At 49.4% G+C, this 22804-nt stretch overlaps 1 protein-coding gene across 15 annotated transcripts in view; it reads left to right on the top strand.

Moving 5' to 3' along the window:
- The window catches only part of LOC137321665 (regulating synaptic membrane exocytosis protein 1-like), a 984914-nt gene that overhangs the window by 608368 nt on the left and 353742 nt on the right, over positions 1-22804 (top strand). For 14 of the 15 annotated variants that reach the window (XM_067984176.1, XM_067984183.1, XM_067984175.1 and 11 more), the window contains one exon: positions 22392-22481. The exons of the other annotated variant lie outside the window; for it this stretch is intronic. In XM_067984176.1, the coding sequence (XP_067840277.1) occupies positions 22392-22481 (90 nt within the window). The remainder of the gene's footprint in view (positions 1-22391; positions 22482-22804) is intronic. 15 annotated transcript variants of the gene reach the window in all.

Below are 22804 nucleotides of genomic sequence, written 5' to 3'. Positions count from 1 at the left end.
CAAAGAAGGAGGCTCCTAGTTTGCTACAGCAACTAAAGAGTTAATACTATGGGGGTAATTTTATTGGGCAAGGGACGAGGGGGTCGAATTGCAGACGGGAAACCCGGAAGTACGGGTTTCCCGGACGTCCTTATGATTTTGACGTAAGGACGTCTTTCAATTTTTTTGATGGTTTTCCACCCAATAGGCCGGCCTGATTGAGAGGCTGGTCTCAGTCGGATGGGAGAAGAACGAGGAAGAGGTAAGTGATCAGGTAAGTTTTAGATTGGATGGATGGGAGGGTGTGGGGCATGGGGGTCACCGGTGGGGGTGGGAGAGAGATAGTCATCCGGGGGGCGGGGATCGGGGTCATTGCGTGGGTCGCGATCGTTTTGGAGGGGGGGGTGGTGGGTTGCGATCATTGGGGGGTCGCTGCAGGTAGGCTTGTTGGGCCTGGGAGAAGCACTCCTGTTCCTCCGGGCCCACAAGCTGTGCTATAAAGATACTTAGCTGCAGTTTCGGGCCTTCTTCACGCCGCTTGAGAGGAGGCGAGGAGAAGGCCCGGGAATCCCGCCTCCAGAGGATAAATCACAAAACCTGAAAGAAATGGAGGCCCCCACTCTCCTCGAAAGGTTTTAGTGACCAGCCCACCTCCTGAGAGCGAGATGGTCGTCCACCCCTCGTCCCGTCCCCGTGAAAACCGGAAATAGGCGGGTTGGGGGCGGGTTTGAAATTGTTGCAATTTTTAATGCCCCCAACCCACCCGTTTTTCAGGGTTAAAATCGTGCCCTTTTTGTTTGTATGTAGTATCTAATTACTTTAAGTATTTGCAAAGGATTCACCTTGTAAAAGATTTAGCTAGCATAAAAATCAGGGGGTAAATTTTAACCTCGAAGAACGGGTGTGTTGGGGGCAGGTGGGCAGTGAAAATTGTCGGTTTTGGAAGCGAGACCGCATCCCGGCTCCAACCCGCCGACCTCCGGGTTTGACCCAGACGCATCCAGGTGCGTGCGAGCTTCTGAAACCCGGAAGTCCCGCTGGCACTTAAAGCCAGAGGGACGATATTCAAAGGGCCAATTGAGCTATTTAAACTACTTAAGGATGTTAAATTTTGTGGTTTGATCTACACTGCTTCTGAACGTGTCTCCCGTGGCCTCTGAAACGCGCCATGGAAACGGAGGCGAGTTGCAGCCGGCATTTGGACCTTTAAGCCAGCGACTGACACGTGAAGAAAAGGTGAGTTTTTTGCAGCAGGGCAATCAGTTCTCTCAGACAAACCTTTGGCTGTGAGAGTTCTTTGTGTTTAGGCTGAGATTGCTTTGTCCACACTCAGAATTCTTGTGTTCACACATATTTACCTGCATTTTGGACCACCTCAAACTAACATCATCAGGATGGGAAGTGCAGTGGATTTATTCAGCAGTACATCTGAGGAGGCACTTCACCATCCACGTCAGGCACGGTGTCCAGTTCTGGGAATTGCCGCTCCACAAGACAGAGGTGCGCCACAAGGACCTGCAGAAGAGCAGAGAGGGGACCAACGGGGCTGAGGTCGCAGGAGGCACTACCCTTGTGAGAGGGACTACAGGCAGAGGCTGAGCTTCCTGGACCTCTCTGAGGAGCAGTGCCCACAAAGGCTCAGATTGAGTCACCAGGTGGTCGCAGTCATCTGTACGCTCCTTCATTGCAGAGCTGCTCCCGACTGGCCCTGGCAGCCACACATTGCCCGTCGTAGTTAAAATCACCACTGCCCTCAATTTCTTCGCCTCCGGATCCTTCCAGGGCACCACCACTGACATCGCCAGGGTCTCTCAGTCGTCTGCACATAAGTGTATACAACAGGTCATGGATGGCTTGCTTGCCAGGACATCCGACCACATCAACGTCCCCATTGACGACATCAGCCAGACTGAGAAGGCAGTGGGTTTCCACTTTCCGGCTGGCTACCCATGGGTACAGGGCTCAATTGACTGCACACGCATAGCAATATGAGCACCTGCACATGAGCCAGGACTGCTCATCAACTGAAAGGGATATCAATCCATCATTGCACAGCTGGTTTGCGACCACTGGAAGAGGTTTCTGCAGGCGTGTGCCAAATTCTATGGCAGCTGCCATGATTCCTTCCTTCTGTGCAAATCCAACATCCCAGCCCTCTTCCATGCACAAGACAGACTTAAGGGCTGGCTCCTTGGAGATAAGGGATACCCCCTGCAGACGTTGCTCATGACACCTGTGAGGAACCCCACCAGCGAGGCACAGCGGCGGTACAACAACAGTTACATCACCACCAGGTCTGTTATTGAACAAGCCATAGGAATGCTGAAGATGCGCTTCAGGTGATCTGGATCGATCTGGGGGATCCCTTCAGTACTCACCAGCGAGTGTGTGTAGAATAATAGTCGTGTGCTGAGTCCTGCACAACATCGCTCATGTAGCATCCGCACCTGCCATCAACATTGAAGAAGACGAGGAGGAGGAGGACGATGGGCAACCCATTGGCAGAGCAGCATCTCACCTGGCTGCTCATGATGCCAGGGAGTCACTCATATTTGATAGATTCTCATAAGGAGATCTGCAAAGTGAAGATAGTGAAGTACTCAGACCACCTGGAACAACCACCACCACCACCACCAGCCCCCCTCTGTTTGCACAAAACAGTCCTACAACCATACATACACCCATCGTAAACACGCCCAATGGGTGGCATTAAGCCTTGCCGTTCATGATGAGGGACATGCAAAGGCGCTTTCACAAAAGGGACTCAAGAATGGACAAGATGTGGCAGTGGTGGTGACAAGTATGACATTTATTGTGAATATTAAAAAAAAGCAAGGAGAAATGAAGAACATGACATTTTGTCAGACACCCTTGTGCATATCCTTGGTGATCACAAAATCTTCGCCTTCCTCTTCCTTCTACTTCGAGGGGGTGCATCCCCTGTGGCTTCAGTAGAGGTAGTGGCAGGTTGCTAAGGTCCCTACCCTGACTGCTGAGATGCTCTCGTCCTACGCCTTCTGGGTTTTGGAGCCCTTAAGTGCCCCGCCAAAAACGGCTCTACCTGCACCTGTGCAGGGGCAGACTCGGCCACCTGGAGAGGAAGCAGCATCGCCGATACTGGTTGGTGGGGGGGGGGGGGGGTGGGGGCGGGTGGGCAGGCAACGAGTGAGATGTGGGAGCGCTTTGAGTGGAGTCCCCACTTCCGTGTACCTTTCGCCATCGTCCCTCTCCTGGGCCAGGGCCACATCACTCCTACCACCCTGCTGGACAACAGTTTGGAGGACATGTGTGATGCCTTGTAAGGCCACTGCTAATGTATCTGCCTGCTTGTTTAAGGTGACAGAATGTTGTTCACTCTGAGTCCGCATGTCCGTTGTCGGGGCCTGAGTGAGCTATGCTTGAAGCTCAATGGAGGCTGCCATTCTCTCCATTGCAGACATTCCCACACTTACCTGCGCCACCAGTCCACTAATGCTGGAGGTGGACTCCTCCATCCTCCCCGCTATTGTGGAGAGTGAGCATGGCAAGTCTTCCAGTACGTTGCAAAGGTGCGTCTGTACCTCGATCATTCTCCTTTTCAAGGACGGCCCTCTGGGTTCAGCATCTGTGTCCAGTTGAGCAGAGCCTGGAGAGGAGTGCGCACCCCCCCGATGCGGACTCTCCACAGCTGCCCCTGCCACCAGTGTCTGCTCGTGCTCACTTGTGTGTGGTGAATCACCAGGTGACAACCCAGCTAACTCTCTAATAGGACCCACCGAGATGTGAGTATCTGCGCTGGTGCGTGGCTCGCTTTGATGTGACGCTGCGCCCTCGGATGCATGAGATCCTCCGAGGAACCACCCTTTTCCACATCATATGCCTCTTCGGGATTCCTTGAAGGCCCTGGAAGAGAACATACAGCAATATTAAGAATCATCGCAGAAGTGATGTTGCGATGAGCATCCTGAGGTGTGCAACAGGTCAATCATTGATGACGTCAATTCATGTTGTGTGTGAGGGATGTTAAAGTTCTGTTACTAGACATTTGCGGGTTGCCCGTCTTACCATCTCCGACAGCCAGGCATTCCAGCGTCCAGCTGAGCTCCAAGGCCTCCTCCTCCGCCTCTGTTGGGGCCACTATTTGTGGTGGGCCCCCTCCAGTCCGACTCCTTTCACTTGCATTTTGCGCTCTCTTTACCTACAAGGGAAGAAAGTAGAGACGTGCGAGTGAGTGAGGGTGACGTGGTCACCTGATGGGTGCATTGCTTTGGGTGAGGCTGCCCATGAAAGAGATGCATCAGAGGGTGAGTATCAGACAGATTCATGACATTGCATCAGGATTGGGGTGAGTGGGATTAGTGGGTTCACAAATGGGGAGATGAGGAAGTGCACAAAAAGTGAAGGTAAGTTGATGAGACTCAAGTGTTGAGGAGTGATGTGATGGAGTAGGCATGGCAAGACAGAGTGAGTGGGGGTGTGGGGTGATGTGCAGCACAGGATGTAGGTGAATCAGTAACTGTTCTCACTTTTCCTGACCTGGTTAGATCATTAAAGTGCTTCCTGTACTACACCCATGAACTTGCCACCGTGCTCCTGCTGCTCACCTCCTCTGCAACCTCAAGCCAGGCCTTCTTGGTGGCAAAGGCAGGGTACTTCCTCCTATCCCCCGGGCATAGACTTCCCTCCTGCTCCTCACACCGGCCAGTAGCAACTCATGTGAGGAGTCAGTAAAGCGGGGCGCTACCTTTGTCGTTTGTTGTTCCATTTATTTAAATTCCTCCCTTCTCCCTCAAAATCCATTGTTGCCATGTCCCTTTAAATACTCCAGCTCCCAGCATGTCATTCGGGTGCACATTCGCGAAACCCAGAAGTCACATTAAGGGCCTTCAATTGAGTTGCATTCGCTCAAGAAAACGCATGAAAATTCTTTCCTGGTTTCCCACCCACGTAAGGAGGAGATATTAGGAGGGGTGGCCAAAAGTTTAGTCAGAGAGGTGGGTTTTAAAGGAGATGGAGAGGCAGAAGAGTTTAGGGAGGGAACCTAGGACCTCGGTGGTTTAAGGCACAGCCACAATGCTGGGGTGGAGGGATAGGGAATGCAGAAGAAGCCAGAGTCAGAGGAATGGAGAGTTCATGGGGTGGGGGGGGGATTGTACCACAAGAGGTGGTTACAGAGATAGGGATAGGCCATGGAAAGTTTTAAATACAAGCATTGGGCAACGTAGCATCCACAACTGTAGCTCATCTTTTTCCAGTACCTTAAAACTCCTTACTCCCGCAAACTTTACTTTCCCTTGCAATGTACAGTTTCTAAACGTCATTTAATCTTTACTTTTTGATGTAGCCCATTTTTTCTGTTGCTATTTTCAACCTTGCCTTTTGAACCTTGCTCCTTCAATTCGATTTCTTAGTAATTAAACAAAAAACACTCAGCCCACTCTTGTTTAAAAAAAAGGGGTACAGCTGTTACCTATCAGTCAATTACTGTTTTACACATCAACTTTATCAGAGGGGAACTATTTCTGATGCAGTCAATTTTTTTCATTAATGACTTTCAGTGCATTTACTAGTTAAAATGAAAAATAAAGCACTGGTTTTATCCCCAGGGAGCTCAGAATTCAAATAATTACATTTATGATTATTTTAATTTAATCAATTGATTTGCTTTCTGCTGGAGCGTATTTAACATGTCTTGTATTACTTTCCTAGATGCTATCGTAATGCATCATAATTGCTGGTTAATTATTTTAATATATTTGATCTTTTGTTTTTAATTTATGATGCATTATTATATGTATCTGCATGAATTAATAATTTGCTTGTTAATATTTAATTTTCAAACTGCTTCTGAAGCTCGACTTTGCCTGCCTGCGTTAAATCCAGCATTAGACAGGACAGTTCTCAGTCACGGGAATCACGGATACTGTCCTTTACAGAACTGTTGGTTAGGTAAGAAGGCTTGAAAGTGCCTGGATGTCTGTCCAGTCACTTTCCTGGTGCTCATCTGTAGAACAAGAAATTGAACTTTGTCATGGCTGGGTTTAATTATAAGATGCCTCTTTAAAAAGGAAGCATAACCATCAATTCATACCTGATAAAAAAAATCAAACAACTTAAGATTAACCATGATCCTTGTTGTATTGATGCGCAGATCAAGAAACCCTACATAGGAACAGGAGTAGGCCATTCAGCCCCTCAAGCCTGTTCCGCCATTCACTTAGATCATGTCTAATCTGTGTCTACCCGCCTATTAATGCCTTTGCCTGACAAAAATGTATCAATCTCAGTTTTGAAATTTTCAATTGACCCCCAGCCTCAACAGCATTTTGGGGAGAGAAAGTTCCAGATTTCCACTCCCCTTTGTGTGAAGAAGTGTTTCCTGACATCACCCCTGAATGGCCTAGCTCCAATTTTAAGGTTATGCCTCCTTGTTCTGGACTCTCCCACCAGAGGAAATAGTTTCTCTCTATCTACCCTATCAAATCCTTTAATCATCTTAAACACCTCAATTAGATCACCCCTTAATCTTCTATACTCAAGGGAACACAAGCCTGGTCCCTGCAACCTGACCTCATAATTTAACCCTTTTAGCCCCAGTATCATTCTGGTGAATCTGCCCTGCACCCCCTCCAAGGCCAATATATCCTTCCTGAGGTCCGGTGTCCAGAACTGAACGCAGTACTCCAGATGCGGTCTAACCAAAGCTTCATACAACTGTAGTGTAACTTCCGCCCCTTTGTATTGCAGACCCCTTAAGATGAAGGATAACAATCCATTAGTCTTTTTAATTATTTTTTGTACCTGTCCACCAGTTTTCAGTGATTTCTGTTCATGGGCCCCTAAATATTTCTGCTCCTCCACAGTGCCTAGTTTCTCACCATTTAGAAAATATCTCACGATTTAGAACAACTTTCTGGTCTAAGCTGATCGCCGATGGACAATGGTAGGATTCTGCAACTGGATTTACATACCTTGCTTGGAGAGGGAGTAAAATCAGCCAGGGATCCTGATTACTGGTTGCCTATTGTCTGTTGTTGTGAAGTGTTGTTGGGCAAGGATATCATCAGGTCCAGTTGTAATTTGCGATGGTTGATTAGCCTACCAAAGCTCATTGTCCAAGCTCACTCATGAAGAATGACCACGTAGGTGCAGTCCTTTAGGGCTTCTCGTGGGAACATAATCCAAATGAACCAGTGCTTTTGGACGGGGGTGACTGTGAAAGGAAAGAACTTGACCAGCGTTCATTTTTTGTCAACTTTTTATTTTACAAGTGTTTTTCCTTAAGCAGTAAGTGCAGATTGTGAAAGTGAAACTCTTTCAAAACGTTGCTATGACTCAATATACAGGACAATGTTTCATAAAATATGTAGTTACATAAACCTAAATATTTCAGAATCAATTCTTTCACAAAATAAAGAGGCAAGCAGTCATACATGTTAACTGGATACTAAGCAGTGTATGCACAGTAAGACATAAAACATAAGTAAATATATTCCATTAACCGATGCTTGATAGATGGCATATCAATAACATTTGCATAATACATTTCTGAAATGGAAAGAAGAAAAAACTTGCACTTATATTGTGCCTTTCGTGCGCTCAGGACATTCCAAAGCACTTTCCAGCCAATTAAAGAGTTTTTGAAGTGTAGTCACTGTTATAATGTAGGAAACGCGGCAGATAATTTGTGCACAGCAAGAACCCGCAAACAGCAATGAGATAATGACCAGATAGTTGTTTTTATAGTGACGTATATTGAGGGATAAATATTTGCCAGGATACCAAGAGAACTCCTTTGCTCATCTTTGAATAGTGCCATGAGATCTTTTATGTCCACCTGAGAGAGCAGACGGGATGTTGGTTTAACATCTCATCCAAAAGACGGCATCGCCAACAGTGCAGCACTCCCTCAGTCCCGAAATGAAGTGTTAGAAGAATACAAGGAATAGGAGCAGGAGTAGGCCATACGGCCCCTCGAGCCTGCTCCGCCATTCAATCAGATCATGGCTGACCTTCTACCTTAACTCCACTTTCCTGCCCGATCCCTATATCCCTTGATTCCCCTAGAGTCCAAAAATCTATCGATCTCAGCCTTGAATATACTCATGATGTGGAGATGCCGGTGATGGACTGGGGTTGACAATTGTAAACAATTTTACAACACCAAGTTATAGTCCAACAATATTATTTTTAATCCCACAAGCTTTCGGGGGCTTTCCCCTTGAGGAAGGGGAAAGCCCCCGAAAGCTTGTGGGATTAAAAATAAAATTGTTGGGCTATAACTTGGTGTTGTAAAATTGTTTACAATTGAATATACTCAACAACTCAGCATCCACAGCCCTCTGGAGTAGAGAATTCCAAAGATTCACAACCCTCTGAGTGAAGAAATTCTTCCTCATCTCAGTCTTAAATGGCCGACCCCTTATCCTGAGACTATGCCCCCTAGTTCTAGACTCTTCAGCCAGGGGAAACAAGCTCTCAGCCTCTACCCTGTCAAGTCCCCTCAGAATCTTATATGTTTCAATGAGATCACCTCACATTCTTCTAAACTCCAGAGAAAATAGGCCCATTTTAGTCAACCTCTCCTCATAGGACAACCCTATCATCCCAGGAATTAATCTAGTGAACCTTTGTTGCACCGTCTCGAAGGCAAGTATATCCTTCCTTAGATAAGGAGACCAAAACTGTACACAGTTGGTCTCACCAAAGAGTTGGTCTCACCAAAGCCCTGTACAATTGTAGTAAGACTTCCTTATTTTTGTACTCTAACCCCTTGCAATAAAGGCCAACATGCCATTTGCCTTCCTAATTGCTTGCTGTACCTGCATACTAACTTTGTGTTTCTTGTACAAGGACACACAAGTCTCTCTGAACACCAACATTTAATAGTTTCTCACCATTTAAAAATTGTTCTGTTTTTCTATTCTTCCTACCAAAGTGAATAACCTCACATTTCCCCACATTATACTCCATCTGCCACCTTCTTGCCCACTCACTTACCCTGTCTCTATCCCTTTGCAGACTCTGTCCTCCTCACAGCTTACTTTCCCATCTAGCTTTGTATCGTCAGCAAACTTGGATACATTACACTCGGTCCCTTCATCCAAGTCATTAACATACATCATAAGAAACTAAGGCCCAAGCACTGATCCTTGCGGTACCCCACCAGTTACAGCCTGCCAACCTGAAAATGACCCATTTATCCCTACTCTTTGTTTTCTGTCCGTTAACCAATCCTCTATCTATGCTAATATATTACCCCCAACCCCATGAGCCCATACCTTGCATAACAACCTTTCATGATTAATACTATGTCCAACGATATAGCTACTATTAGGGGGCCTATAAACTACTTTCAGCAGTGTTTTCTGCCCCTTGTTATTTCTTAATTCCACCCATACTGATTCTACTTCCTGATCCTCTGAGCCAAGATCCTTTCTCACCACTGTCTTTATAATCATCCTTTTTATCAGGGTTACACTCCCTCCCTTTACATTCTGCCTGTCTTTTCGAAACGTCAAGGACTCTGAAATATTTATTCCCAGTCTTGGTCACTTTGCAACCATGTCTCTGTAATGGATATTAGATCAAACCCATTTATCTCTATTTGCGCAACGAATTCATCTATCTTGTTATGAATGCTCCGTGCATTCAGATAAAGAGCCTTTAATTTTGACTTTTTACCATTTTTTCCTGCTTTCACCTTACTTGCTGAGGCTCGATTATTGATAAACTCTCTGTCCGTTCCTGCCACACTCTGTTTACCTTTACCCAAAACCTTACACTGCTCTGTTGCCTTGACTTTTCTCTTTAGATTTCTAAATTTCTCCTCACCTGACCCCTCTCCCCGCTTTTAGTTTAAAGTCCTATCTACAGCCCTAGTTATTCGAATCGCCAGGACGCTGGTCCCAGCCCGGTTTAAGTGGAGCCCGTCCCATCGGAACAGCTCCCTCTTTCCCCAGTACTGTGCCAGTGCCCCATGAATCGAAACCCCTGTCTCCCACACCACTCTTTGAGCCACGCATTTAACTCTCTGATCTGTTTGACCCTATGCCAATTTGCATGTGGTTCTGGTAGTAATGCAGAGATTATTACCTTTGACGTTCTGCTTATTAATTTAGACCCTGGCTCCTCAAACTGTCTCAGCAGAACCCCATTCTTAGTTCACCCTATGTCATTGGTTCCTACATGGACCACGACAACTGGATCCTCCCCCTCATGCTCCAAGTTCTTTTCCCGCCGCGAGGAGATATCCTTAACTCTGGCAGTGGGCAGGCAACACAGCCTTCGGGACTCTCGGTCACGGCTGCAGAGAACAGTATCTATCCCCCACCACTACCACATACCTTTTTACTACCCCCACTTGAATGGCCCCCTGTACCACAGTGCCATGGTCAGTTTGCCCATCCTCCCTGCAGTCTTCGCTCTCATCCATACAGGTAGCATGTATCGCTTACCTATTTACAATCTCAAGGGCGGAGACTCCTCCATCATTCCATTAGATCCTGGGTCCCCCATACCTGCCTGACTCACAGTCACACCCTTCCGTCCCTGACCACTGAACGAATCTAAACTACTACCCAATCTAAGGGGTGTGACTGCCTCCTGGATCAAAGTGTCCAGGTAACTCTCCTCCTCCCTGATGCATCACAATGTCTGCAGCTCAGACTCCAGCTCAACAACTCTGAGCTGAAGTTCCTCGAGCTGCCGACACTTACTGCGGATGTGGTTGCCGGGGATCACGCTGCTCTCCACCGACTCCCACATGCTGCAGTTACCACACCACCTGCCCTGCCATCGCTTGTCGAACCAGAATTCATTTATTTATCTTGAGTTTTTAATCTCTCGCTATTCTTAGTTTTATTAACTAATTTATGTAGTTTAAGTTATTGATTTAAGCTCTTCGTTAAACCCCTGCCCTAACTTAGAGAGAAAGTTCCAGGGATGAGGGACTTTAGTTACGTGGATAGACTGGAGAAGCTGGGGTTGTTCTCCTTGGAACAGAGACGGTTGCGAGGAGATTTGATAGAGGTATTCAAAATCATGAAGGGTCTAGACAGAGAGAAACTGTTCTCGTTGGCGGAAGGGTCAAGAAACAGAGGACATATATTTAAGGTGATTGGCAAAAGAACCAAAAGGTGACATGAGGAAAAACTTTTTACAAAGCGAGTGGTTAGGATCTGGAATGCACTGCCCGAGGAGGTGGTGGAGGCAGATTCAATCATGGCCTTCAAAAGGTAACTGGATAAGTACTTGAAAGGAAAAAATTTGCAGGGCTACGGGGAAAGGGCGGGGAAGTGGGACTAGCTGGATTGCTCTTGCATAGAGCCGGCGCGGACTTGATGGGCCGAATGGCCTCCTTCCGTGCTGTAACCGTTCTATGATTCTATGAAAATACTCACCAACCAATCAACTACCTGCTGTCCTGTGACGTCACTCTTTCAATTTCTGCCTATGGTGAGTTGACTCCAACTGTGAAAGACGTCTCCCGCTTCACTGTCTCCCGCTTTACTGTCTCCCGCTTCACTGTCTCCCGCTTCACTGACTCCCGCTTCACTGACTCCCGCTTCACTGACTCCCGCTTCACTGTCTCCCGCTTCACTGTCTCCCGCTTTACTGTCTCCCGCTTCACTGTCTCCCGCTTTACTGTCTCCCGCTTCACTGTCTCCCGCTTTACCGTCTCCCGCTTCACCGTCTCCCGCTTCACCGTCTCCCGCTTTACCGTCTCCCGCTTCACCGTCTCCCGCTTCACCGTCTCCCGCTTCACCGTCTCCCGCTTCACCGTCTCCCGCTTCACCGTCTTCGCTTTACTGTCTCCCGCTTCACTGTCTCCGCTTTACTGTCTCCCGCTTTACTGTCTCCGCTTCACTGTCTCCCGCTTCACTGTCTCCCGCTTCACTGTCTCCCGCTTCACTGTCTCCCGCTTCACTGTCTCCCGCTTTACTGTCTCCCGCTTTACTGTCTCCGCTTCACTGTCTCCCGCTTCACTGTCTCCCGCTTCACTGTCTCCCGCTTCACTGTCTCCCGCTTCACTGTCTCCCGCTTTACTGTCTCCCGCTTCACTGTCTCCCGCTTCACTGTCTCCCGCTTTACTGTCTCCCGCTCTCGCTCTACTCTCGGGCCTTCACCCACTTTACTGTCTCCCACTCTCGCTCTCCTCTCGGGCCTTCTCCCACTTTACTGTCTCCCGCTCTCGCTCTACTCTCGGGCCTTCTCCCACTTCACTGTCTCCCGCTCTCGCTCTCCTCTCGGGCCTTCTCCCACTTCACTGTCTCCCGCTCTCGCTCTCCTCTCGGGCCTTCTCCCACTTTACTGTCTCCCACTCTCGCTCTACTCTCGGGCCTTCTCCCACTTCACTGTCTCCCGCTCTCGCTCTCCTCTCGGGCCTTCTCCCACTTCACTGTCTCCCGCTCTCGCTCTCCTCTCGGGCCTTCTCCCACTTTACTGTCTCTCGCTCTCGCTCTCCTCTCGGGCCTTCTCCCACTTTACTGTCTCCCGCTCTCGCTCTACTCTTGGTCCTTCTGCCACTTTACTGTCTCCCGCTCTCGCTCTCCTCTCGGGCCTTCTCCCACTTCACTGTCTCCCGCTCTCGCTCTCCTCTCGGGCCTTCTCCCACTTCACTGTCTCCCGCTCTCGCTCTACTCTTGGTCCTTCTCCCACTTTACTGTCTCCCGTTCTCGCTCTCCTCTCGGGCCTTCTCCCACTTCACTGTCTCCCGCTCTCGCTCTACTCTTGGTCCTTCTCCCACTTTACTGTCTCCCGTTCTCGCTCTACTCTCGGGCCTTCTCCCACTTCACTGTCTCCCGCTCTCGCTCTCCTCTCGGGCCTTCTGCCACTTTACTGTCTCCCGTTCTCGCTCTACTCTCGGGCCTTCTCCCACTTCACTGTCTCCCGCTCTCGCTCTCCTCTCGGGCCTTCTCCCACTTTACTGTCTCCCGCTCTCGCTCTACTCTTGGTCCTTCTCCCACTTTACTGTCTCCCGTTCTCGCTCTACTCTCGGGCCTTCTGCCACTTTACTGTCTCCCACTCTCGCTCTCCTCTCGGGCCTTCTCCCACTTTACTGTCTCCCGCTCTCGCTCTCCTCTCGGGCCTTCTCCCACTTCACTGTCTCCCACTCTCGCTCTCCTCTCGGGCCTTCTCCCACTTTACTGTCTCCCGCTCTCACTCTCCTCTCGGGCCTTCTCCCACTTTACTGTCTCCCGCTCTCGCTCTCCTCTCGGGCCTTCTCCCGCTTTACTGTCTCCCGCTTTACTGTCTCCCGCTTTACTGTCTCCCGCTTCACTGTCTCCCGCTTCACTGTCTCCCGCTTCACTGTCTCCCGCTTCACTGTCTCCCGCTTTACTGTCTCCCGCTTTACTGTCTCCCGCTTCACTGTCTCCCGCTTCACTGTCTCCCGCTTTACTGTCTCCGCTTCACTGTCTCCCGCTTCACTGTCTCCCGCTTTACTGTCTCCCGCTTTACTGTCTCCCGCTTCACTGTCTCCCGCTTCACTGTCTCCGCTTTACTGTCTCCCGCTTTACTGTCTCCCGCTTCACTGTCTCCCGCTTTACTGTCTCCCGCTTTACTGTCTCCCGCTTTACTTTCTCCCGCTTTACTTTCTCCCGCTTCACTGTCTCCCGCTTCACTGTCTCCCGCTTCACTGTCTCCCGCTTTACTGTCTCCCGCTTTACTTTCTCCCGCTTTACTGTCTCCCGCTTCACTGTCTCCCGCTTTACTGTCTCCCGCTTCACTGTCTCCCGCTTCACTGTCTCCCGCTTTACTGTCTCCCGCTTCACTGTCTCCCGCTTTACTGTCTCCCGCTTTACTTTCTCCCGCTTTACTGTCTCCCGCTTCACTGTCTCCCGCTTCACTGTCTCCCGCTTCACTGTCTCCCGCTTTACTGTCTCCCGCTTTACTTTCTCCCGCTTTACTGTCTCCCGCTTCACTGTCTCCCGCTTCACTGTCTCCCACTTCACTGTCTCCCGCTCTCGCTCTCCTCTCGGGCCTTCTCCCACTTTACTGTCTCCCGCTCTCGCTCTACTCTCGGGCCTTCACCCACTTTACTGTCTCCCACTCTCGCTCTCCTCTCGGGCCTTCTCCCACTTTACTGTCTCCCGCTCTCGCTCTACTCTCGGGCCTTCTCCCACTTCACTGTCTCCCGCTCTCGCTCTCCTCTCGGGCCTTCTCCCACTTCACTGTCTCCCGCTCTCGCTCTCCTCTCGGGCCTTCTCCCACTTTACTGTCTCCCACTCTCGCTCTACTCTCGGGCCTTCTCCCACTTCACTGTCTCCCGCTCTCGCTCTCCTCTCGGGCCTTCTCCCACTTTACTGTCTCCCGCTCTCGCTCTCCTCTCGGGCCTTCTCCCACTTCACTGTCTCCCGCTCTCGCTCTCCTCTCGGGCCTTCTCCCACTTTACTGTCTCTCGCTCTCGCTCTCCTCTCGGGCCTTCTCCCACTTCACTGTCTCCCGCTCTCGCTCTACTCTTGGGCCTTCTCCCACTTTACTGTCTCCCACTCTCGCTCTACTCTCGGGCCTTCTCCCACTTCACTGTCTCCCGCTCTCGCTCTCCTCTCGGGCCTTCTCCCACTTTACTGTCTCCCACTCTCGCTCTACTCTCGGGCCTTCTCCCACTTCACTGTCTCCCGCTCTCGCTCTCCTCTTGGTCCTTCTCCCACTTTACTGTCTCCCGCTCTCGCTCTCCTCTCGGGCCTTCTCCCACTTCACTGTCTCCCGCTCTCGCTCTCCTCTCGGGCCTTCTCCCACTTCACTGTCTCCCGTTCTCGCTCTACTCTTGGTCCTTCTCCCACTTTACTGTCTCCCGTTCTCGCTCTCCTCTCGGGCCTTCTCCCACTTCACTGTCTCCCGCTCTCGCTCTACTCTTGGTCCTTCTCCCACTTTACTGTCTCCCGTTCTCGCTCTACTCTCGGGCCTTCTCCCACTTCACTGTCTCCCGCTCTCGCTCTCCTCTCGGGCCTTCTGCCACTTTACTGTCTCCCGTTCTCGCTCTACTCTCGGGCCTTCTCCCACTTCACTGTCTCCCGCTCTCGCTCTCCTCTCGGGCCTTCTCCCACTTTACTGTCTCCCGCTCTCGCTCTACTCTTGGTCCTTCTCCCACTTTACTGTCTCCCGTTCTCGCTCTACTCTCGGGCCTTCTGCCACTTTACTGTCTCCCACTCTCGCTCTCCTCTCGGGCCTTCTCCCACTTTACTGTCTCCCGCTCTCGCTCTCCTCTCGGGCCTTCTCCCACTTCACTGTCTCCCACTCTCGCTCTCCTCTCGGGCCTTCTCCCACTTTACTGTCTCCCGCTCTCACTCTCCTCTCGGGCCTTCTCCCACTTTACTGTCTCCCGCTCTCGCTCTCCTCTCGGGCCTTCTCCCACTTTACTGTCTCCCGCTCTCGCTCTCCTCTCGGGCCTTCTCCCACTTTACTGTCTCCCGCTCTCGCTCTCCTCTCGGGCCTTCTCCCACTTCACTGTCTCCCACTCTCGCTCTCCTCTCGGGCCTTCTGCCACTTTACTGTCTCCCGCTCTCGCTCTCCTCTCGGGCCTTCTCCCACTTTACTGTCTCCCGCTCTCGCTCTCCTCTCGGGCCTTCTCCCACTTCACTGTCTCCCGCTCTCGCTCTCCTCTCGGGCCTTCTCCCACTTCACTGTCTCCCGCTCTCGCTCTCCTCTCGGGCCTTCTCCCACTTCACTGTCTCCCGCTCTCGCTCTACTCTCGGTCCTTCTCCCACTTTACTGTCTCCCGCTCTCGCTCTCCTCTCGGGCCTTCTCCCACTTCACTGTCTCCCGCTCTCGCTCTACTCTCGGGCCTTCTCCCACTTCACTGTCTCCCGCTCTCGCTCTACTCTCGGGCCTTCTGCCACTTTACTGTCTCCCGCTCTCACTCTCCTCTCGGGCCTTCTGCCACTTTACTGTCTCCCGCTCTCGCTCTACTCTCGGGCCTTCTCCCACTTTACTGTCTCCCGCTCTCACTCTCCTCTCGGGCCTTCTCCCACTTTACTGTCTCCCGTTCTCGCTCTACTCTTGGTCCTTCTGCCACTTTACTGTCTCCCGCTCTCGCTCTCCTCTCGGGCCTTCTCCCACTTTACTGTCTCCCGCTCTCGCTCTACTCTCGGGCCTTCTCCCACTTTACTGTCTCTCGCTCTCGCTCTACTCTCGGGCCTTCTGCCACTTTACTGTCTCCCGCTCTCGCTCTCCTCTCGGGCCTTCTGCCACTTTACTGTCTCCCGCTCTCACTCTCCTCTCGGTCCTTCTCCCACTTTACTGTCTCCCGCTCTCGCTCTACTCTCGGGCCTTCTGCCACTTTACTGTCTCCCGCTCTCGCTCTCCTCTCGGGCCTTCTCCCACTTTACTGTCTCCCGCTCTCGCTCTCCTCTCGGGCCTTCTGCCACTTTACTGTCTCCCGCTCTCGCTCTCCTCTCGGGCCTTCTGCCACTTTACTGTCTCCCGCTCTCGCTCTCCTCTCGGGCCTTCTGCCACTTTACTGTCTCCCGCTCTCGCTCTCCTCTCGGGCCTTCTCCCACTTCACTGTCTCCCGCTCTCGCTCTCCTCTCGGGCCTTCTCCCACTTTACTGTCTCCCGCTCTCGCTCTCCTCTCGGGCCTTCTCCCACTTTACTGTCTCCCGCTCTCGCTCTCCTCTCGGGCCTTCTCCCACTTTACTGTCTCCCGCTCTCGCTCTCCTCTCGGGCCTTCTGCCACTTTACTGTCTCCCGCTCTCGCTCTACTCTCGGGCCTTCTCCCGCTTCACTGTCTCCCGCTCTCGCTCTACTCTCGGGCCTTCTCCCACTTTACTGTCTCCCGTTCTCGCTCTCCTCTCGGGCCTTCTGCCACTTTACTGTCTCCCGCTCTCGCTCTCCTCTCGGGCCTTCTCCCACTTTACTGTCTCCCGCTCTCGCTCTCCTCTCGGGCCTTCTCCCACTTTACTGTCTCCCGCTCTCGCTCTCCTCTCGGGCCTTCTGCCACTTTACTGTCTCCCGCTCTCGCTCTCCTCTCGGGCCTTCTGCCACTTTACTGTCTCCCGCTCTCGCTCTCCTCTCGGGCCTTCTCCCACTTTACTGTCTCCCGCTCTCGCTCTCCTCTCGGGCCTTCTCCCACTTTACTGTCTCCCGCTCTCGCTCTCCTCTCGGGCCTTCTCCCACTTTACTGTCTCCCGCTCTCGCTCTCCTCTCGGGCCTTCTCCCACTTTACTGTCTCCCGCTCTCGCTCTCCTCTCGGGCCTTCTCCCACTTTACTGTCTCCCGCTCTCGCTCTCCTCTCGGGCCTTCTCCCACTTTACTGTCTCCCGCTCTCGCTCTCCTCTCGGGCCTTCTGCCACTTTACTGTCTCCCGCTCTCGCTCTCCTCTCGGGCCTTCTGCCACTTTACTGTCTCCCGCTCTCGCTCTCCTCTCGGGCCTTCTCCCACTTTACTGTCTCCCGCTCTCGCTCTCCTCTCGGGCCTTCTCCCACTTTACTGTCTCCCGCTCTCGCTCTACTCTCGGGCCTTCTCCCGCTTCACTGTCTCCCGCTCTCGCTCTCCTCTCGGGCCTTCTCCCACTTCACTGTCTCCCGCTCTCGCTCTCCTCTCGGGCCTTCTCCCACTTCACTGTCTCCCGCTCTCGCTCTCCTCTCGGGCCTTCTCCCACTTTACTGTCTCCCGCTCTCGCTCTCCTCTCGGGCCTTCTGCCAGCCAGTCATGTACCTGCTGTCCTGTGACATCACTCTCTGAATTTTTTTTCGATCGTACCGAATTTATCCTGACGATTTACCGCCTCCACTGCTCCAAGTCAGTTTAGGCCTTCGATCCCCGACTTTTATTGACTTGCCTCTGCCGCTCTGGTCCCCGCTCCCACCTCCGCTGCTCTCGGAGAGCTCTAGCTCTCTGTTTACTGTCATTCCCCCTCTACACCTAATTCCCCCTCTCACCAAATTCTCAAGTTCCCACCCTGTGCACAATGCATTCCACTGACTTGCAGTTTCTGTTAACTGCTACCTAACTTGCTGTTTCTTTTAAAGTTCTGTGTTTAATTTTAAACTAAATTTCAATTCACCCACTACTTTAAGAGTCCCCCCCCTCCCCCCCCCCTCACCCAATTCCCAAGTTCCCACTTTGTTCACAATGCACTCCATTCATTCTGTGCTTCAGCAGGTAACCTTCTACTTTATACACCTTTTGAGAACAGCAGTTCCAACTGCTCAATCAGCTTCCAGCAATTACCCTCTATTCAGACAGTCACTTAGCTGATTCACTGTTAATTGCCACCTAACTTAGAGTTTATTTTAAAGCTCTATGTTTAATTTTAATTGTCAGCCTAGATTATTTGCTCAAGTCTCTGCAGTGAGCCTTGAACCCATGACCTTCTAGCGAGAGTGATACCACTGAGCCGGGCTGACAACTCAGAAGAATGATTTCAGTGAGCATCCTAATTACGATTGCAGAATGTACGTTATATAACTAGAGAAAACGTAAGGAAAGTATGAAAGAAACAGGCGAAAGGAAAGGAGAAATCTGTTGTAAAAATTAAAACTGCTGACACGGAATACGATTGCAGTGGATTTGGAAAGTTTTTGTTGGAACCGTTCTTGAGTAATTTCATAACTGCCCATTAATCCAAATCTTGCACCACATTAAACAATATTAACACAGCACAGAAAATGGTATATGGTACAAAGAAATAATTATGCATATGGCCATGCGGGAAGGCCAAAACATAGTCATGTTCTCAGAAATTACTACAGTTGATACATATCTGAACCAAGCTGCTTCTCATTCAGTCATATTGCCTGCTCTATGCCTAACACTTAAAATGCAAAATTTTCACCCACACAATAACACTTCCACAATTATCCAGTTTTCAATAGCGAGCATACAAATACGATCTACTTACTGCCTTGTTTCACCCAGAGATAGCGGGAATTTGATTAGTTTTGTCTAAAATATGCTGTAATTTTGTTACTGCTTTGATTGATTGGCAGCAGAGTTTATGATTCAATGGGCTTTGGTAAAGAGTCAATATTTTATTGGTGGTTCACTGAATTCCTGTTCCAAGCATAAAATTATTTGGCATTTATCAGCATTTAACTACTGATTTACAAGGAAAAGCTGAGTGCTAATTGAAACAGAGATCCTGTCTCATTCTAATAAACATCTCCAGTTATAAAGCGTTTAAATTCTTTTCACATGCAGAATGAATTTCATAATAACACTACCAGTGTAGTATTTATTCCAGGTCAGCTCCATGAAGTGGCTCAGCATTGCAAACATGGTTTTATAAAGTAATCATCGTAAGGCAACAAAGAGAATACTGACAGTGAAGGATATCACACAGTCAGCGGAGAGGATGCAACCAAAAAAGAAAATGACACACTCAGTGATGGAGAGGATACTGTCAGGGTTGCAAGGAATACTGACGTTGATGGAGGGGATACTGTCGGGGCTGGTGGGAATACAGTCAGTGAAGGATAGGATACAGTCAGGGTTGGAGGGAATACAATCAGGGTTGGAGAAAGGGAAAGAGTCAGTGATGAAGGGGATACTGTCAGGGTCGGAGGGGATACAGTCAGTGATGTAGGGGATACTGTCAGGGTCGGAGGGGATATAGTCAGTGATGTAGAGGATACTGTCAGGGTCGGAAAGAAGACAGTCAGTGATGTAGAGGATACTGTCAGGGTCGGAAAGAAGACAGTCAGTGATGTAGAGGATACTGTCAGGGTCGGAGGGGATACAGTCAGTGATGTAGGGGATACCGTCAGGGTCGGAAAGAAGACAGTCAGCGATGTAGAGGATACTGTCAGGGTCGGAGGGGATACAGTCAGTGATGTAGAGGATACTGTCAGGGTCGGAGGGGACACTCAGTAATGTAGAGGATACTGTCAGGGTCGGAGGGGATACAGTCAGTGATGTAGAGGATACTGTCAGGGTCGGAGGGGACACTCAGTAATGTAGAGGATACTGTCAGGGTCGGAGGGGATACAGTCAGTGATGTAGAGGATACTGTCAGGGTCGGAGGGGATATAGTCAGTGATGTAGAGGATACTGTCAGGGTCGGAGGGGATATAGTCAGTGATGTAGAGGATACTGTCAGGGTCGGAGGGGACACTCAGTGATGTAGAGGATACTGTCAGGGTCGGAGGGGATACAGTCAGTGATGTAGAGGATACTGTCAGGGTTGGAGGGGATATAGTCAGTGATGTAGAGGATACTGTCAGGGTTGGAGGGGATACAGTCAGTGATGTAGAGGATACTGTCAGGGTCGGAGGGGACACTCAGTGATGTAGAGGATACTGTCAGGGTTGGAGGGGACACTCAGTGATGTAGAGGATACTGTCAGGGTCGGAGGGGATACTGTCAGGGTTGGTGGAGATTCAGTCGGTGATGGAGGGGGTACAGTCAGGGTTGGTGGGAGTACAGTCAGTGAAGGAGAGAATACTGTCAGGTTCGGAGTGAATGCAGTCAATGAAGAAGAGCAACCTGTCTGGGTTGGAGGGAACAGTCAGTGACGGAGGGGATAATGTCACTGATGGAGAAGGTACTGTCAGGGTTGGAGGGAGTACAGTCAGTGATGGAATGGCTGCTGTCAGAGTTGGCAGAATAGAGTTGGTGATGGAGAGGATACAGTCAGGATTGGAGGGAATACACTCGTTGATGGAGGGGATACTGTCAGTGATGAAAATGATACTGTCAAGGTTGGAGGGAATTCAGTTAGTGATGGAGCAGAAACTGTCAGGAATGGAGGAAATACAGTCAATGATGGAGGGTATACTGTCAGTATTGGTGGGAACACAATTAATGAAGGAGAGGAAAATGCCAGGATTGGATGGAATACAGTCAGTGAAGGAGGAAATACAGTCAGTGAAGGAGGGGATACTGTCAGTGATGGCAACGGTAATTTCAGGGTTGGCGGATATAAAATCAGTGCTGGAGGGATATAGAGGATACTGTCAGGGTTGAAGGGAATACAGTCATTGATTGAGAAGATATTGTCAGGGTTGGAGGGGATACTGTCAGAGTTGGCAGGAATACAGTCAGTGATGGAGGAGATAATGTCAGTGATGGAGGGGATAATGTCAGTGATGGAGGGGATAATGTCAGGGTTGGAGGGGATAATGTCAGTGATGGAGAGGAAACTCTCAGGGTTGGAGGGATACAGTTAATGTTGGAGAGGATACAGTGAGAGTTGATGGGAATACAGTTGGTGGTGGAGGGGATAATGTCAGGGTTGGTGGGATTACAGTCAGCGAAGGAGAGGATACTGTCATTAATAAAAATGATCAAATTCAATTCAAGATAACAGTCACTAGATCACAAACTTGTTGTGGAAATATAAATAGAACTATTACATAGTCAATTTCAGAACTGCAACTAGCTATTTTCTACTTTTTTTCAAACCATCAGCCAGATGCCTCTTGGTGCGCTACAAATCTGTCTTTGCAAAATTTCATGATAAAAGGCTGTTGGCATAATATAATATGTAGGTTTGTTGAGAGAAGAAGTTCCAGGTTCCTTTGTGTGCTCATTTTAATGTGTTTGTGTCAAACCTGTGTGTGCTGCCTTTTAGTGAAGTTGTTGGCCTCTTTTAAAGTAAACAGTTTAACAATGCTCAAATGGGAACAATATTAACCACTGTACCAGGGGGATTTCACTTTGAGAGAGATTAAATAAACAACAGCTTTATGAAAAGTTGTGACAAAAATATAGACACATTAAAAAATTCATACTCTAGGGGAAACCAAAATGATAGAAGCCTGCAAAGTTTTCCGTTTAGCATATAGAACATAAAGATTTTGTCAATCTGTTTAAGCCCTGAGCCTTAACATTTTGCAGTGCTGAGTATTGTATTGAATTTATACTTTGATTAACAAGCTGCACAGGCTACTGCCCAATAATTTAACTTTCCCACACCCTAGCCTGTTCCACTTTTAGCAGACCTAAGTGTGTTTCTGTAGCTCACCAGAAACTCAGCAGCCCAGTGGCAGATCTTGAAATAAGACGGTTTGGGGTTCAGCAAAGAGCGTGATATTTTTCAGAGATAAAATCACCCAAATCAAACTGTCACTTCTTATGTGAGCCTGCTGCAGCTTGCGCAGTCACAAACAGAAATCATTGCTGTGCCAATTGTTAACCATGTAACCATGCCACCACTCACTCACAGCACACTCCACCAAACACACACCAAGTCCTGCTCGTTATATTGATTTGTGCTAATAAAAGAGTTAATCCCGCTGTGTATAACATCAGCAAATGATTGTCAAAGATTGCTTTAACTGTGTCATGATTTTGTTTTTTGACTGAATTGTTTTAACATTCATCCTGCCAACTTTCCAGCATTTTTGAATGATTGAAATCATAACTGTTCTGTATCATGTTTTTAAGAGTGCATTGCCTTTATGATTTATGATCTAACATTATATTCCTTCTTTGTTTTCCTTTCCTGTCCTCTTTCTCTTCCACCATTGGATACCATGTACTGGCATTAGTGAAATACAGCACTCTCTTGACAGGGCTAGGAGTGCTAGTACCAACTGTTTGAGACCAGATACTAGTTTACAGTCACCAGAACGAGACAGGTATATCCAACCCTTTTTTATCCTTGTCATCTGTGCTGGTGATTCTATGTTTCCTTAGTTATCCTGTAGGATTCTTGGATTTGTGTCATGTTCACACTATAACAGTGTTTACAATGTTTTCTGCCCTTTTGCTTAGGCGAATTCTCAGGCCTGAACCATTTTAACCTCTTGCATTTCTTTTGCATCTAGTGCTTGTCGTTTCAGTAGCTTTAGCTTTCCTTGCTTACATTTTCTTATTCCACTCCCATGATTGTGCCTGTGGAGAGCCTTTCATATGTTGACGGTGGTACTGTATGTCTTCATTCAGAGACTAGAGTTTAAAA

This window comes from Heptranchias perlo, chromosome 5 (genome assembly GCF_035084215.1).
Source record: "Heptranchias perlo isolate sHepPer1 chromosome 5, sHepPer1.hap1, whole genome shotgun sequence".
NCBI lineage: Eukaryota > Metazoa > Chordata > Chondrichthyes > Hexanchiformes > Hexanchidae > Heptranchias > Heptranchias perlo.
Note: the sequence above shows the minus strand (reverse complement) of the source record. Positions and strands in the feature narration are given on the sequence as shown.